The following is a 17828-nucleotide window of genomic DNA, read 5'->3' as shown; positions in this document are numbered from 1 at the left end:
TTCCTTCTTTAGTGCTGGGGATCACAAGGCCTCAGTGAGTCAGACCTGCTTGCTTATCAAGCTAAAAGCTTTTTATTTGTCTGATTTGTTTTCTTAGAACAACAAGCTGCTGAGACTCTTTGTGCAGCTGCAGAATTTCAGCAGTGAGGTAGCTGTGCATCTGTTTAAGCTGATTGTGAAACAGAGTCTTCATATTTAAAAGTATTTTCATGTATACAGTGACTGTGGCTAACAGTGTAAAAAACACATAAGAAAAGACAGATCACTGAAATATTCTCAGTAACCAACTGGTCCAGTTACCACAAATGCACAGAACTTCAGAATTGTCAGCTTCTCCCTCCTTTTTGCCTTTGAGGTAGGAGAAACATGCCTTAGGAAGAGGAACTATGAAGATGCCAGGGCAGTTTTGTCAGCAGCACTTTATGATGCAACAAAAGTGACTGAAGGATTCACTGAAGCAGTGCTTATGTAAAAACTGACCACAGTGTTCCATTTTATTTCAAAACAGAATTCAAGTAATTCCCATTCTGGCATTTAGTGATAATGTTGAAGGGCTAGTGCCTTGCAAAATATGGTCTAATTTAATTCAGTTCTGGTGAATTTACTCAGCCTTTATAACTCAGCCTCTCATGTGGCTTGGCTAGGTGTGAAGATGCACACAGCTGGTGTCATTTTCAAGGTCATGTGGGAGCTTGGGAAGTCTCAATGTTTTAAAGATGGGGAAAAGCTGGAAATAAGCTAACATGAAACAGACCAACACTGTGATGTAGGAGTGACTCTTCATCTGGCTAGTCAGATGCAGCTTAGTGCCACTTAAATGTAGCACTGTGTCTTTAGATTACTTCAAAAGTTACAGGATATCACCAACTTCTACAAAAGACTCTGGAGAGAAATGGGAGAAGAATCACATGGTTTTGCCTTGTACTTTTCCACAGGCTTTTTGTCACTGTCAGAGACAGGATAGTGGTCTACCTGGATCTCTGGTCCTGCTGTGTACAGCCTGTGTGCTCAGGTTAAAAAAGTTTAACCACTTGGGCAGGTAGGAGGGTTAAGGTTGCTTGTTGCATAGGTGCAGGTATTAGGGAATTTCTAAGGTATGTAATGACAAGTATTCTTACATTCCCACCCCATGAGTTTTCCTAATAGCTTGGATACAGTTATTAACTCCTCAAGTTTGGAAAAGTCAATAAAGAAATCAAATATTTGCAAGTATTGTTTCCTTGAAAGTCAAAGAAAAGCTGCTGCAGTATGGACCTCAAGAGTTCATCTAGTCCACTTTCCTGCTGAGAGCAGGGGCAGCTGGAGCAGAGTGCTCAGCACTGCTTCTCAGTTGAATTTTGAGCAATCTCTGTCCCTCTCTGTCCCTCTGGCACACAGAAGATTTGGTTGCAGCTTGCATCCACTGCCTCATGCTATCACTGCACCTCCAAGAAGGGTTGATCTGCTGCATACCCTCCCATCAGGTAGTTAAGCTAGCAGTAAGGTCCTCCCCCTCAGCCTCCATTTCATGAGGCTGCAAAACAATTTTCGCAGCTTCTTCTCATGTCAGATGTTTTGGCTCCCTAGCCATCTTGGTGCCTCTTCAGTTGATTTGGTCTCATTTGTTGCTGTCTTTCAAAACTAGTCACAGTACTCTTGTTGGAGTCTCACAAGTGCTGAACAGATGGGAATAATTACTTTCTTTGACACCGTGGATATACTCTTGCCTTTACAGCCCACGATTTGACTATCTTAATTGCCACGAGGGCATAGTGCTGGCTTACCTTCAGCTTGTTCTCTAGGACACCCAAGTCCTTTGCTGAAAGTTGCTTTCTATCCAGATGCCTCCTGTTTGTTACAGCTCTATGGAGTTACCCCATCCCAGGCAGGACTTTGTCCCTGCTGAACTCCACCAGGTTCCTATCTACCCCTTTCTGTAGCATGCTGAAGTTTCTCTGAACAGCACCCCTCCACTCTGCCATACCTGTGAACCAGTCTTTCAGCCTTCCCAGTTTAGTGTCATTTGGGTTGTGGGGCTCTCACTGAAACCTGCAAACCTTTAAGCCTCACCACTGGCACATGAGGACCAGCACTCATAGCTGGGTACCACCTGGGCTTTGCCTTGCTGATCACAACTCTTAGAGCTCAGTAGCCCAGCCATGCCTTCTACCCATCCTGCAGTCAACTTCTCCAGTTTGTATTTCACCAATTTGGGTATAAGGATGTAAGGATGTACATGGTACTATGATGGACCATGTGGATGGTCTTGCTGAAGTCAAGTGGAACAGTGTCCACCACTCTCCTGCTCATCGATCTGTCCAACTGGGATGGTCAGGAATTGTTTGCCCACAATAAATCTGTGCTGTCAGCAGCCAGTTGCTGTCTTGTCCTTTGTGTGCTTGGAGATGGCTGGAGAAATTCTCTGTAACTTTCCCAGGAACTGAGGTCTGGCTGACTGGCTTAGCCACTCTTAGACATATGGGATCAAGTTCCCCAGATTCTTTTTATTGCCTGTCTCAAAGGCAGGTGTGGCTCTTGCCTTTTTTTTTTTCCCAGTTGTTAGGAACCTTCCCTGACTGTAGTGAACTTTTGAAGCTGATTGAGACATGAGCCAGGTCCCTCAGGACCTCAGTTCACAGACATGTGTCCAGACCTCAGTTTCACAGAAGGGTAGCACAAACAGATGGTGTAAAACCATTTTCTGCTTCCTTGTCCACAGAGGCACCTCATAGTACTTGCAGCTGACATGGAGATCTAAGCCCTCTGATGTAAAGTTTATCTAATAATTGTGGGGTTTTTTAATTATAGTATTAATTATGTCACATTTTCAAAACAGCAGGCCTTTAATTGCTTTCTAATTATTCCCACTGCATTGATGTCTTATTGATCAGCAGAGTCTGCAAGTGAAACACAGACTTATTAAGGTTGATGGAAACAAGGCAGGTTTATTAGTGTGATGGGACTGTCAAGTGGTCTGTGGGAACTTCTGAAAATTAAGTGGCCCCAAACAATTGTCTGACAATAGAGCTGAAAACAAAAAGATGAAGTTATTTTACTGGCATATGATGCTGACTCTGACCTCTCATTGCTTGCTTGTTCTGTAAAATGGCTGCTCTGTTCCCCCCTTAATGCCAGATGCCAAAGACATAGATACTCAGCATTACAGTATATATCTATATGATGCTTCTGCAATGAATTATCAGTTATTTTCTGATTCAAATTTTACATTCAGATACCCCCTCACTGTTACCACTTTCAGCAAACTGAATTTTTACAGTTACATTCAAAAAAGAGCTGAATTTTGCCAGCCTGCATTTCAGAATACAGGGATGTTTTCTGAATCACACCAAAGTGTAAGGCAGTATTATAAACAAAAGTTAAAGCTAAAATGAGACTTGAACTATGTAATTTTTTATTCTGTTGCTCTGAATTCATGGGAAACATAGCACTGAAAATCCATGATCAGTTAATAGGTGGTCTCATGGCTGGAATTCCTGCATGTTATGCAGTTGCAGGAATTAGAGAAAGTTCTGTGAAAGCCAAGAGATAGAATCATAGAATCATCATGGTTGGAAAGGACTTTCAGGATCATCAGGTCCAACCATCAGTCCTACTCCACTGTAACCACTAAACAATCTCCCAAATATACTATAGTAGAGCTTACTTTGAATGACACCTCTATGCTGAGGCAACATCTGTACATGCTCAGCAGTGTAAATTCATGCAAGCATTGCTTTTAGAAGCTGTTTCTCTCAAAAAATAAACTTAACTCTTCACTGACAACATTTAAGCATTTCTCATCTGCTCATGCCAGCTTTACAGAAAAATATCTTAATTCTCATAATTATCTCTATATATATTTATCTGGGGAAAGAAGATAACTATCTTTAGTAGAAATAGCAAAAAAGAAATCAAAGCTACTGTATGAGACATATTGAGAGTAACACCTTCAAGCTGGGCTTTCAAAATAAAGAGCATGGGGAAATCCTAACCGTGCTTTTTACTGCCAGCCTGCCAAAGATAGCCTTATTTTCCTTAAACCATGGTTAGTATCTTCAGAAAATATACATTTTGTCTCTTTAGGCACAGCTGACATTTTCTGGAGCCAGTTCCCTACTGTATACCTCTTCCTTCCCTTCTTTCCTAACTGCACTGATTTATCTGGTCTTTAGAGAGTACCTTGGACACGTTGTCTTACATTGCATTTCTTACAAAGCCTATTCTAGAAATAGGCTTTATCTTCATGCTACTCTCCATGATATTGTTGTTCACTTTGTGTTACAGATGTTAGTTATGCTGTGGTGTAAACTGACCAGTGATGGCTTTGGTTTCTTCTTGTGTTGTTTTCTTTCCAGTATACAGGGAGAGCTGGATGCTGAAGCTGAAAAAATGAGGATATCCCAGCAGGACTTAATTGCAGTTAATGAATCTGTTTACACCCCAGATGCTGATGTAACTTCACCTGCTATCAATAGAAATCTCATCCAGAAGGCTGGATACCTGAATCTTAGAAAGTAAGAAGTCTTGTTACCTGCTGTATTTTTTAATTGCTGACTACTTGCTACATTTTTTTTTTTTTTAGGTTGTAAAGACTCCTAAGGTGATGAAGTTTGAGGCTTCTGAGTCAGTGCTAGCTGTACCCTTCAGCTCCTAACTATCTCTGTAATCTTTGGAAATGTGTTTTAGAAGCTTAAACCAAATTAGAGGCATTTGAGACAATTTTTTTCTGAGAATAAAAGTTTAGTTCTGGTTGAATTCACCTACAGGGAGGATTTCTTGCATTAAGGTGGCTAAAAATTAGAAAATGATGGGGCTGGATTCAGATTGTTGCCAGCTGTTAGAGCTAATGGAAACTGATTTAAAGTATCTTTTCATAAACTACCTCCTCTACATAAATAAAAACATTCTGGACAATGCAAGTGAATTGAATATATACCATACATAGAGTTATCTCTGCAGATTTTTCAAAAAAAATCTTCCATCAACATCCACAGGAGGTATGTATATTGGTGGCATATATTAACTGTTTATGTGTCTGATTAACTATAAATTTATTTCTGTTTGAATAGGTGGGGGTTTTTTGGCTGTGGGGGTTTTTAGGGTTATTTTTTATTTGGAGGGGTTTTTTATGTGAGTGACATTTATACTGTAGAATCCAAAGAGCTGGACTACAATGTAGCAGGTCTTCAGTTCCAGGGAGAAGATAAACTCTGGGATACTCCTTGCAGAAAATACATTTTTAATGATTCTTTGTGCTGAAATTGTGTATGCTGCTCCACAGCTTGAAATTACTTTTTTTTTTGCTTGCTTTTTTTTTCTTTTTCTTTTTTTCGTTTTTTTTTCCCTCTTTTTCTTCTTTTTTCTTTTTCTCTTCTTTTTCTTTTTTACTTTTTTTTCTTTCTTTTTTTTTCCTTTTTTTTTCTTTTAAAGTAGCTTAATAGTATTTCATGCCAATTACTTAATATTAATAATTCTTTTATTCCTTAGACAGGAGATACTGCAGAGAATGTTTTTAACTTGGGATGTTTGGAATTAGTCTAATTCTTCAGCTTTCATTAAAGATCAATCTCTGGTGGGGATAGGTGCTGCTTTTATTTCTTAAGAGAGACTCATCATAAAAACATCCCTGGCTTGAACGTGAAGTTCAGATTAGCATCAGGATACGTTTGCAGCTTCATAGGTTTGGAATCATTGCTAAATAGTAACGAGTCTTTTTTTCACTGCCTCTTCAGTAAAACAGGTCTGGTGACTACAACTTGGGAAAGGCTGTATTTCTTCACTCAAGGTGGCAACCTGATGTGTCAGCCAAGGGGTGCAGTAGCTGGAGGATTGATTCAGGACCTGGACAACTGCTCTGTTATGGCTGTAGACTGTGAAGACAGAAGATATTGCTTTCAGATCACTACTCCTACAGGCAAAGCGTACGAGACAGGTTTTGTTTGGGGGCAGCCACTCACACCTACCCCTTTCAGAGGCTGTTTCATGTAAAACATGCTTGCTGCAATAGTTAGATGTTCTGGCTTTCCAGAAGAGTGTTGCCAAATCAAAAGCATGTTCCTTCCAGTCCTCTCTCACAGCTGCCTGAACAGCACATGTGGTACCTTTTAGCTGCAGTTTATTTGTGATTTTTGTTCCTGTGATTGTTAATAGTTAAAAAGCTTTGTTCTGTTATTGTAGGATCTGTAGTCAAATGGGTCCACTGTTAGCACTGATAAGTTGTGTTTATATTTTAGGGGTATAACCCTTCAAGCAGAAAGCAAGAAAGAATACGAGGAGGTAAAAATATTTTCTTAAGGTTGTTACTCTTCTGTACAAGTGGGCTTGAAGAATTTAATTTCATTTTTCCCTTCCAGTGGATATGTGCCATCAACAACATCTCCAGACAGATCTATCTCACTGACAATCCCGAGGTGGGAGCTGATTTCTATATTCCAGTCTGTTTCTTCCAGCTTGCTTTCCTGTTGTCATTTCCATGGCAATGCAAAGTACACGTGTAATAGTTTGGGTTTGTTTTCATAGGCAGCTGCAATCAAGTTAAATCAGACAGCCCTACAGGCAGTGACTCCCATTACCAGCTTTGGGAAAAAGCACGAAGTTCACCCCTCCAGGTAACATTCCCAGTGGCAGGAATTGTGTGCAGAGACTCTGTGCTCAGTTGTGCTCTTCTCACAGGGCAACAGTCACCCAGGAGAAGGCTCTTTCTAGGCCCTGGCTTTACTACCCTGTGTATTCCAGCAGATTCCTCTGCTGCTACTGATATTTCCTACTGAAAGCCACGTGTAAGAGCTGCTAAGTGTTGAGGGTGATGCTTCTTGCTCTGCATCACAGCTTTAAAGCTGCTTCATTGGGATTTTGATGTTTCTGAGAAAAACACACAGTGCTTTTAATTTATCTGTGCTTTGCTGGAAGGGAATGACTGGTAATGTGAGTGATACAGCAGAGTCTCCAGTACACACTGAAAGAAGCATATTCTTGCATATTTCCTCAAGTAGCTGCTGTCAGTTTGTCACAGGAATATGCCTTACACTGCTGGTAGAATAATGATGACTTTTCTCTCATGCTCATTCAGGTCAATCAAAAAAGCTCCCATCCATAAATTGTTAATAATATTCTGGGATATGCTTGTATTAAAAATGGGTATTTCAGGTATTGTTTCTTTGTGTCCACATCATCTTGCCCAGTGGGAATTCTTCAGACTTCATCATCACAGTCGGCTTTCGAGCCCACTGCTGGAATGAAATTCTGCTGTCAGTGTGATAAAATAGGGCAATTTTTTGTCATGCTGACTTCAACATGAAGAGACTTTTCTGCAAGTTTTGTCAAAAAAAAATCATAAATTCTGACTCAGACATTTACTTCTGGAAATACAAACCTTTTCTAGATCTTCTGCCTTTCAGGCCAGTGCCTTTGTTATGACTTATGATTCCCTTTAATATGGTTGCTTACTGATTTCAAAGTTTTCCTATAGCCATGGGGAATGGCAGTCAATTTCATTGTAATTTTATTCCAGTACAGCTTTTTCACTTTGATTACATTTATAGAAGACTACTGATATCTATTACACTAAGCAAAAAAAAAATAGTTATTTCATTGACAACTAATCTCCCAAATCATTTTACATCTGTTTGCAACCAGAAAGCTTTCTAGAACTAGAAAATGCTGCCAATAACCCAAATGCCCCATATGTAGCTGTGTGTGTATAGTTATGACTTTTGTAGCTGTGGGGAACTTTGCATTTCATTCTTTGAAAAAAAAAATAAGAAAAAAAAGGTGCAGGAAGAGATCTGACCCAAGTGTGTTAATCCTTCTCCCTAACTATCACATTGTAACAAGCTTGCAGCCAGGTAAGATCTTAAAAAGATGTCAGGGTTGCCATGGACACCTTTAGAAACAAGTGCAGGACTCTGCTGCGGTAAATACGGGCACTAGAGGGAGGCAGACAGCAAACCTGTTGCTGGAAGCCCGCAGCCCATGCTCAAGAGTTGCTCTGCAGTCAGGTTTAATATTCCAGCATTTCCTTTTTTCCTAAATAATATTGGGAACAAAAAAAATAAAACAGATTTCATTAGTGTCCTCAGTTACAGCTAAGTAGGAAAACATTCTTATTTATGTTTATGTAAGCTAGTTCAATCCCTCTTTGGACTTCTGAATAATAATTGATTAATTTTTCTTTTTTTTTCCCATTTTCACTTTAGTCAAAATGCGAAGAATATGGAAAATGATAAAATGATTCCCAATGAATCAGCTGGCATCCATGACTCCACACAACTCATTGCTCCTGGAACACCAATTCAGTTTGATATTGTACTGCCTGCCACAGAATTCCTGGACCAGAACAGAGGTGGCAGGTATGGCCAGAGACAGGGATCAGTCACTTTCACAGAGTGATTTCAGAGAAGAACATCAGCTATTACAGCATTGGTGTGTGGTGACCAGAATCCATAACTAAGTTTTTACTCTCATTTTGTAGGCGTGCAAACCCTTTTGGAGAAACTGAAGACAGCTGCAAAGATGAGGAGGAAGGTCAGAGCATCCTTTTTCCATATAAGAGAAGTCATTATTTTAGGCCTAATTCAGCTGTCAGGTAGCAGTGTCTCTTAATGAAGGCACCTGACACCAGGGAGCAGTGGTGGCAGGAGCATAGCACAGCTCAAGGCAGTCACCTTTCAGAAGCCAGTCTTTTACACTGCATTGGAAAACAAACACTTTTTTACTTGAAAGTCTGAGCTGTATTATTACAGATTAAGTTTATTCCAACTGTTTAAAGGCAAAAAGATGTGGTTTTCATGTTTTTTGTTTTTCATTCTTTTTCTTTTCTCTCCCTTTTTTTTGGTTTGTTTTTTTTTTTTAAAGTATCTGTTGAATTACTTAGGGTTTGATGAGATTGTATGCTAATTCTGCTGAAGCCTGTGACTGCTTAGTAGCCAATCCTTACCCACGTGTACTCTGAAATCCAATCTAAATCTCAGGGAGGCCCAGGATAAAGCTGCCAGCAGCAATGTGTCTCTCAGCAAAAGGAGTTTCTTACTGCCACCCCCCCCTCTCAGTGATGTTCCAGTAAAAAGCAGCAGTTCTGTCCTGCCTCTGCCAGCCCATGCAGGGCTCAGACCCCGGGTGCACTCTTCATGCCCTGTGCCAGTTACCAAAGCAGAACCTTCTGATCTGGCACCCAGCTCCTCTGCAGCACAGAGACAAGAGTTCAGTGCTAAGGTGACTGACTTGTGTCTCAGACTGCACAAGCCAACCCCGGCCACCTTTGTGGTGTCTCATACAGTGTAGATAAAGCTGTTGAGATCTTTGAGCAGTCACATTCTGTAGGACTCATCCTGCTTTACCTTGCTCCCCGCTGACCATAAAGGGAGCCTGATAAACCAAAGGGCTTTGTTGCACAGTGATTACTTAGTTGTTGATGGGAGTCTTGTGATAGTGAGAAGGAAGGATTTAATGGAAGTCTCATGGGAATCAGCTGCATAGAAGGTCAGAAGGACATAGAAGAAAGTGAGGAGTGTACAAGGTTTAAAGCTCAGAGCTGATTTGGTGGAAGCCAAGTTTTGTGGAGAGCCACAAATTTGTAACAGTTTATGTGCACCTAGTAACAAGACAGGCAAGTGAATTTTACAGTCTAATCAAATAAGGTATAAAGGTCCAGATAAACTTTTAAAGGTTGCAAGAAGCTGTGATTTTTTTTTTTTTTTTTCCCCCCTACTTGCTGCCAGTTCAAACTCTATTTGAAACTGGATCAGAGCACTGCCTGGCACAGAGCAGGAAGTCACTACCTGTTCTTTATTAGTTTAAGCCCCCTCCTTCCCTGACACTGATAGGATTTTTTTTTCTCTAAGATAGTTAAATTGTCACAAACCCTAATACAATTGCAGATGCACTACATGAAAGAAGATATTTTATAAACCCTTTACAGATGAAAACTATTTTTTCCTATGTGGAAATAGCCATCTAATTCAAGTGCATAAACTCTGTTTGGAGGAACTGTTCTGTTTCAGTTAATGATATACCATTTTTCAACTATACTGTTAAAATTTCTACTTTGTGATTGCTAATGAGAAGTGCCACATAATTGCAATGCACAAGTTTGGCATAGTTGAGGCTTGCATTGACATATTTACAAATCTTCATGTGTTCATTTCACAAACTTTCTGTTGAATTTCACTGTGAATTTGCTGTTGAATTTCGAAAGAGAAAAAATAATTTTGTTGGTAACTTCAGCTACTTCAGCTTGAAGGAGCATAGTGAAGGAAGTCCTGCCTCTTATCTTCCAGATTCACTCTTGCAGCAGATGTTTGTGGTTCGGTTTTTGGGATCTATGGCTGTTCAGTCTGATGACACCAGTGAGGTGATTTATGAAGCCATGAGGCAAGTGCTGGCTGCTCGTGCCATTCACAACATCTTCCGTATGACTGAATCCCATCTCCTGGTCACCAGCAAGAACCTGAGGTAAGATCTGCAACTTATCAATATTCTGCCATTTTTAGACAACTTGACTTGTGATTAGCCAAGTATTTTTGGTTTTGTTTTGCTAAGAACTACACCCTTTTGAGGAAGCAAACTCCACAGATTACTTGTAAATACATCTCTTTTCTTACTCTGTAGTAACAAGAGATGGAAGTTCCCTCCTGAAGGAAGTTCTAAGAGCATTCTACCTAAATTTAGAGGACAGAATGGGGCTATAGGGCCCCACCAAAGATACAAAAAAAAAAGATGCAAAAACAATGCATTTAAGATTCTTTCTTAAAATGTAGTAAGAGCAAGAGAGATGTCGCTGTCCTGGTGTCAGTATTGTGTCTGTAGAGTGTGTTGATACAAGGCTTCCAGTCTAGCAGCACTGTGGTTATGTCCATATGCAGGTGAGGGCATTGGCCCCTACACTGGGGCTGCTTCCCAAACCTGATTCCAAAGGACACTGAGCTGCACCTGTCAGGCAGCTGAGAGTCAGGGTCCAGGGCTGAGCCTTGCCATTGGGTGGCTTGAAATCACAGATTAACCATTTGGTTCTTGATTCTGTCCAGATGTTTCCTCACCTACAAAACTGCAGTAGTGAGCATTCATAAAGCACCCTGAATTTGCTAAGAATCACTCTGACTTCTTTTTTCTTTTCTCTGCATACAATTGCAGGTTAATAGACCCTCAAACCCAAGTTACACGGACGAGTGTAAGTAACTTCAGTTTTGAATCTATTTTTTGACCACACAATTGACTACTTAGCCACATGAACTTGACCAAACTAACCAGTGTGGTAAAAAAAAACCAACCAAACAAAAAAACCCCAAAACAACAACAAAAAACCCCAACAACAAAGATTCTTTATTATATTCTTTTCCAGTTTGAACTCGCTGCTGTGACACAGTTTGCTGCTCACCAGGAGAACAGGAGGCTGTTTGGCTTTGTGGTCCGCCTCAGTGAGGCTTTGGGAGAAGAATCTATAAGTGCCTATGTTTTTGAGAGCAACACAGAAGGGGAAAAGGTTTGCATAACATTTATTAAAACAGTTAATTGAGAAAATGGGTCTCCAGCTTCTTGGCTGACACATCTGGGAAACAGTGCACTATAGAAAGAAGAGCAGCTCAATTCCATGCCAGAAAAATTTGCCTTAGCACACCAACCTTTGCTGGCTTACATCTAAGAAGGACCAAATTTCTAGATAATGCAGCAGCATGTGCAAGAGGGAGGGAAGGATGTGACTGCTAATACCAGCATTAGGAGGCAGGGAAGTGTCTGTGTGTAGCACCAGCACTGACAAAAAATTAATGTCAGCCGTGTTGACACACGTACATCTTGAAAGCTCTTGGAGAGGACTCAGCCAGACTGCATTAACACCACTGGCTGCTTGCTGCATGGGATAGGAACAGACAATTAAAATTAAGGCATGGGAAGGAGAAATGTTGTCTTAAAAAACATGCATGGGAAAAGATCCCCTGGATTTGGATATAAAGTTTGAAGAACAAACTCGAGTTGTGTATAATTTACCAGCCTAAGTGAGCTCTGAAGCAGAACCTAAGGTCATTTTATGTAGCCAGCATGGTGAACTGGTGATCTATCTTTATTTTAGACCTGTATTTAAGACTAAGTTTGCATTGACACTTCTTTGTTTTAATCCCAAATAAGGAACAGAACTACAAACCAATCTGAAGTCGAGATATGTCTCTTTTTTTCAGATTTGCTATGCCATTAGCTTGGGAAAAGAAATCATTGAGGCAAAGAAGGTAAGTTTGCTTCATTCCCCACGTCTGTTGCAATGCATCATATTCTGCTTTTGGTTGCACTGTCCAGGTACCTCGGGTCTGTGTGAGAAAAAAGAACTGATACTCTCCCTAATGACAGTTTTTGAGATATTTATAAACACAGTCTGTGGGTAGTTTATACAAAAACAAAGTTTGACTTTGCAGTAGCTTGACTGGGGATAAAATTTATCACCTTAAACCCAATTCAGAACTATACAAATGCAGTTGTTCATGTTTAGAAGGAAGCAGTGAGCACTTCTGAAAAAAACCCACTCATTTGGATGAAGTACTAATTCCCCCCATTGCTCTTTCACTTTTAGAAACTTTTATTCATTCCTCCCGAGGGAGGGAAAAACCACACATTTTTTCCCTCTTAAAAAGTTATCTAACTCCTTGTAGATACAATTTATCTATATAAAAATGTGAGACTTCTACATTAGTATTTGCTGTATTATACTTTTACTGCTACAATTTCCAAACAAGTTGGGAGAATGACCTTTTAGTCACAGGAAATAAAGAGACATTTAAAAAATAATTTATTGAGAGAGTTATTTTTCAGCAATTGTATCAACACCAGAAAAGAACAGCAAAACTAAGGCTCCAAGTTAATTATTTTTTTTATCCTTAAGCATCCAAGTTTTACTGAACCAAAAGGGATTGTTTGTTTCAAAAGTTCAGGCCAGAATTACTCACATTCAAACCTCTAAGCTGGACGTTGTCTTGAAAAAGAAAAAAAAAATTAAAATGGAAAAAAAGGAAAGAAAAGAAAAAGAATTGTAAAATTTTTAGCAAGTACTGGGAAAACTGTGTGCACTGGAAGATTGCTTGCAGCCCTGCTCAGCTCTTTTCTATTTTTTCTTAGGACCCAGAAGTATTAGCTCAGCTAATGAAGTCCATGCCATTAACCAATGATGGGAAGTTCATGCTTCTGAACGATCAGTCAGAAGAGGACGGAACCGTACACGAAGGGGAGGAATCAGAAGCATAGAAAAACTGCTGTCACTTCCTGCAGTCTGTGTAGGAGCAGGAAAAGCTGGGAGCTGTTCTGCAAGAATCTCTGGTTTTCAGTCATCCGCACACACCCCAGGCCAGCTCCTGCTTTCCTGCCAGAGCAAGAAGGTGGCACCTTGGCAGGGGAGTTGCCTCTGGATTTACAATGAAACAGCATCAGGACTTGGCCATGGAGGCTTTTTGCATCTGTGAGTGTGGGGTGTGTTCCTGTGTCTGGGAAGCTGACAGTGCTGGGGAACCTTTCAGCATTAGCCCCTGGTCAGCCACAGAGGGTTCATGTCAGTCCTCAGATTCACACCTGAGCAGCCTACAGTCCCACTGCAGTCAGTGCAAGCTGTAAGCTGTCAGCTCCTTCAACAGGTGTCAGGCCTCAAATTCCCTCCCATAGTAACTTTTCATAGTTTGCATGATTTTGTGCATCTGAATGAAGGTTAAGAAATGCACTATTTACTTTAATTTCAGATGAAGTTATTTTTAGTCTAGCCTGAAGTGTAACAAGATTTATCTTTTGTGGTAGCCTATTTACAGAACAATTTGTTAAACACTAAATTTTTCCTATTAATATAATCTATTTTTATATTTTATCTAGAATAAGCTTACAAAACAGATCTAAGTGCCTACTCTTACCTCCGGGGGGACCGCACTCACACATTCTGTAGTTAAATAATGGAAATAATGTTCCTCCTTGATTTACAATTCCAAATGCCACTGACATGCAAATGCATGGGAAGCTGTCAACAAACATGGCACGTTAGTTGTGTGCAGTTTTTCTATGGTTAGGTTTCTTGAAAGTTGCCAGAGATTATAACTGTAGGGTAAATAAGTACTTTTATATTAAGAATTCTTTGTATTTTTAACATTACAGTGAAATACAACCACTGAATCTACCAGCAGTCTTTCATTTTAATGAACAGAACAATAAAATGCTAGATTATAAGTCTACAGTGTATTGACTAGTCTCACAGTACCTTCCTGAAATTAGGCACTAGCTACATTTGGCTAAGTTTAGATTTTTTTCCCTTCCAGTTTAACCTGAAAACCATTAGAAACTGTAATTTGCAAGAACAAAAATAAACAAAATAAAAAGCAGTTACTGGGGGGGAAGGGAGAAGGAGGAATAATTTGTGACATAGTCTCTATTAATCAAAGTAAGATAACTGGAACAAATGGCTGAAATTCCTCAAATTTAATTCGTCAAGTGCTTACTAGGAAACAGGATTTTCTGCAAGGAGAATCTGTGCTACAGCATCTTAAAGATCCCAGCTGGTAAGCATTTGTCATGGAATAAATTCAGTTTAGCTGACTGTTGAGTGTTTAAAAGGACCATGGAAGAGAACTGTTAGCAAATGATACAAACACTTCATAAATAAAAGCTGAAACTGTCTTACTAAAAACGTTAAAACCGACTGAGCTGGTGTTACTGAAGACACTAAGAATGAGCTTCTCAAAATTACATTTATTAACACAGTTTTATATGTACAGAATGTTCTCTACTCACAAACCAAAGAGACTGAGGTAACAAAATACCCTTTTGTACAATGAGTTAGGAAACATTGTTACATTTGGTCCTTTGTACCTGAGAAGCTGAAAACAGCTGTTGGTGATGGACATCAGATTAAAACTCAAATTTACTTCTGAATACAGACCACATTAGGACCTCCAACACCTGCCCTTCAGCAGCAGCTCTTCCCAGGGAGGCACACACAGGTTGGGCACCTCTGGGGCCATCCAGTCAGTGCCACCAACCCTTTGATGTTGGGGCTAACACCAAGCTGGGCATCAACTGGGTTCTGACTCCCCCCCCAGGCACCACCCTGCTGCAAGGCAGAAAAGGGCAAAGCCCCACATCAGAGCAGGATGGAAGAGCTGTTGCTACCACTGCTCCATGGAACAGCCTCATCACAAGACAAGAGTGCAAAAGGCAGTGGTGGCACCTGCCTTCTCAGGCTTCTCAGAAAATCTGCCCCCAGCTTGAAGGAACAGAAAAGATGGAAAATTGGTTTATATCCCTGCAGCAAATGCATCATCCTTGCTTTCCTTTTATCACCTCTAGGAATTTTGAGTGAGTGTGTTCAGTTTACTGTGTGTGGGGGGAAGTTTTAGCTCCAGCATCCCATGTACAGACAACCAGAGAGGGTCTGTTTTGTTCCTATAACCAGAACAGGATGGCAAATGCAATAGAAGTAGTTATAGCACCACAGCAAGAATTTTGTGCCCCTTTCAGGTCCTTGTTGGGGGGGAAAAAGATTTAATATGACTCACTGACAAGACAGGAGTGTGTGACATCCAAATCCAGGACCCACTTTGTATTTCAGATGAGAAAAGCTTTCTGCATGTATATGCTGCTACATGACAAAAAGAAGGAAATATAAACTACAATCCTCTATTAGCAAGAATAGCTCTATTATGACTGTACATATTTGTGTATATGTATATATTTTTTTGACACATATAGGATACATTCAGGTCTCCCAGATTTAACAGGGTTCTATAAAAATAGGCTTATGTCCTTCCTGTCCACATGTCCTTACTAACCACATGAATTTGTTAAGAGCCACATTTCAAGAAAATGCACGGTCTGATTTTTGTTCAACTGCAAAGTATTAACCTATCTGAGACAGTGCCTTTCCAAAAAAACAGAAGAAGGAAAAATACAAGTGCAGGTTTTATTAGAGGCTGGGCAATGTCTTGACTGTACATAACTACTTAGCAACTGCATCCCGGGAGAAACCAACACCATCCGTGTGTGATTCTGCAGTTTCTGTGGAAGAAGGAAAATGTCATGCTTGGCCACTCCAAGCCAAGAACTCATGTGACTTCAGATGAGATGGGAAGATGGAAATAAGTACACTGCAATTGCAACACTACAGGAATTAGCAGCAGCAGCAATACTGCTGATCTCAGCAGTGCTGCTGAGTGTTCAGTGCGGGCACAATTTGGTCAAAAAAGAAAGTGTTCACAAATTAAAAAAAAAAAAAATTAAAATAAAATAGCTGTATAGAAAAAAAAACAGTAATAAAAAAAACAGCAACAAAATAAATCAAGTAATGCAGCATATTTTTTAGGGCAGTCTCTGCAGTTATAATGAATTTAAAATAAAAACTTTGATGAGCCCAGCTGAATTAAAGAGTCCATGAAGCTTCTGTATCATGTTTTCAGAACCAACAGAGAGACTTTCATACCTGCCTGGTCTTTGCAGTTGCAACAAAACATTTGTCCCAGCTTTACTGAATGCTGAAGTCACTGGCAGGAAAGGGCGAATCAGAAGTACATCAGAATAGTCTTAACCAGTGACCCAAGGACTGATGGAACAATATGAACCATTAAAACCTTACTTCTCTGGAGGTGGAAGAGATGAAAAAAGCTGGCAACTATGGTCTAAAAATACTGCTGAGTGCCAACCTTTCCCTCCCTCCCTTCCATGAAGTAATTCTCAGTTGGACTAACTAGAGTAGTTTATTCTAGTTAATAAGACCTAGAAGTGTTTTATGTTCTGGGAGATTAAAACACAACTATATCTTTTAATGAAAGTGCTGTTTACTCTTAAGCTAAATCTAGCCTGCTTACTTAAGTTAGGAATATAAGTAACTTGCACAATCTAGAACCTCTACGGGCAGGCATTAAGAGATGTTAAATTTATACAGAGTTCTCACAGTGTTCAGCAGCTTCTGAAGCCTGCAGTGCAATTATTGTTAATAATCAGGCATGTAAGACTGTATGAACAACACAGATGGTACAACAGACCTACAAAGGCTAGGAAATACAGAATTGAGGCTGAAACTTGCAATTAGGCACAACATATTCATGAAGTGTAAGATCACTTAATAGTTACAGACACCCATCACACAGTGTCTGGTCTTAGAAGGAAGAGCTGATAGCAGTTTTCTCTTGGCTCTGGATTTCCTTACTTCTGTGGATGCAAATCAGACCTTCAGTATGAAATGAGAAGTAATTTATTATGTTAACTTTTCTAGTTTTCCCATTGTCTGATACAGGGGAAAAAACAGCAGGGGAAAATAAATGCCTAGCAGGAACCTAAGCTCCCACAGTGCAAATAATATCTGCAGTAATAATAAGGGTTTATGGAACAAAACATTAATAAGGATTTCCATTTCGTACAGTAGTTTTAACATAAATTCACAGAACACACTGTTACACCTCCAGTGTAATCTGTGACTTTCATTTATACACCAGGACTGCATAGAAACATGTCTGAATTATTTTTGGACAACAGGTATTCATACTATTTTAATTCAATATTTTTCTTCTGGTTGAAGAGATGTACCAATTCAAATCTTAGGCCTATAAAGGTTTGTTTTTTTCTTTCAAGGCTATGTTGGAGATACAAGAATACATCTAAAAATTAGTAGGTTTTTCTTTTATCTGCATATCTGTACTTTAAAATAACTGCCTCAAAGACCAGCATCTTATGTCACTATTTTCAATCTAAAGAAAGTGCTGTAAATAATGTAAACTCCTGAAAAACAGGAGTTTCTACAGGAAGTACAGACACAGACCTAGCCTCACTGCATGCTAGTACACTACTGCATGTATCTCCTGGGTTTAACAGAGCATTTAAATCAAATTTAGGGGATTTAAATCAAA

At 39.7% G+C, this 17828-nt stretch overlaps 2 protein-coding genes across 6 annotated transcripts in view; one reads left to right on the top strand and one right to left on the bottom strand.

The window, feature by feature from the left end:
- APPL2 (adaptor protein, phosphotyrosine interacting with PH domain and leucine zipper 2) overlaps positions 1–14165 on the top strand; it is a 38583-nt gene extending 24418 nt beyond the window's left edge. Inside the window, exons 10-21 of the mRNA XM_071728781.1 lie at positions 4335–4493; positions 5712–5900; positions 6213–6255; positions 6333–6389; positions 6499–6587; positions 8175–8327; positions 8450–8502; positions 10254–10428; positions 11107–11143; positions 11315–11455; positions 12147–12194; positions 13075–14165. Of these exons, the coding sequence (XP_071584882.1) occupies positions 4335–4493; positions 5712–5900; positions 6213–6255; positions 6333–6389; positions 6499–6587; positions 8175–8327; positions 8450–8502; positions 10254–10428; positions 11107–11143; positions 11315–11455; positions 12147–12194; positions 13075–13200 (1270 nt within the window). The 3' untranslated portion in view covers positions 13201–14165. The remainder of the gene's footprint in view (positions 1–4334; positions 4494–5711; positions 5901–6212; positions 6256–6332; positions 6390–6498; positions 6588–8174; positions 8328–8449; positions 8503–10253; positions 10429–11106; positions 11144–11314; positions 11456–12146; positions 12195–13074) is intronic.
- Positions 7901–17828, bottom strand: part of WASHC4 (WASH complex subunit 4) — a 48235-nt gene continuing 38307 nt past the window's right edge. For 2 of the 5 annotated variants that reach the window (XM_071728759.1, XM_071728767.1), the window contains one exon: positions 14660–17152. The gene's annotated coding sequence lies outside the window, so the exon portion shown is untranslated. Of the gene's footprint in view, positions 8005–14659; positions 17153–17828 lie in introns of those variants that run through there. The other 3 variants (XM_071728751.1, XM_071728733.1, XM_071728743.1) reach the window with 3 other exon arrangements.

This window comes from Heliangelus exortis, chromosome 1 (assembly GCF_036169615.1).
Source record: "Heliangelus exortis chromosome 1, bHelExo1.hap1, whole genome shotgun sequence".
Lineage (NCBI taxonomy): Eukaryota > Metazoa > Chordata > Aves > Apodiformes > Trochilidae > Heliangelus > Heliangelus exortis.
This window is presented reverse-complemented; position numbering and strand designations above follow the sequence as displayed.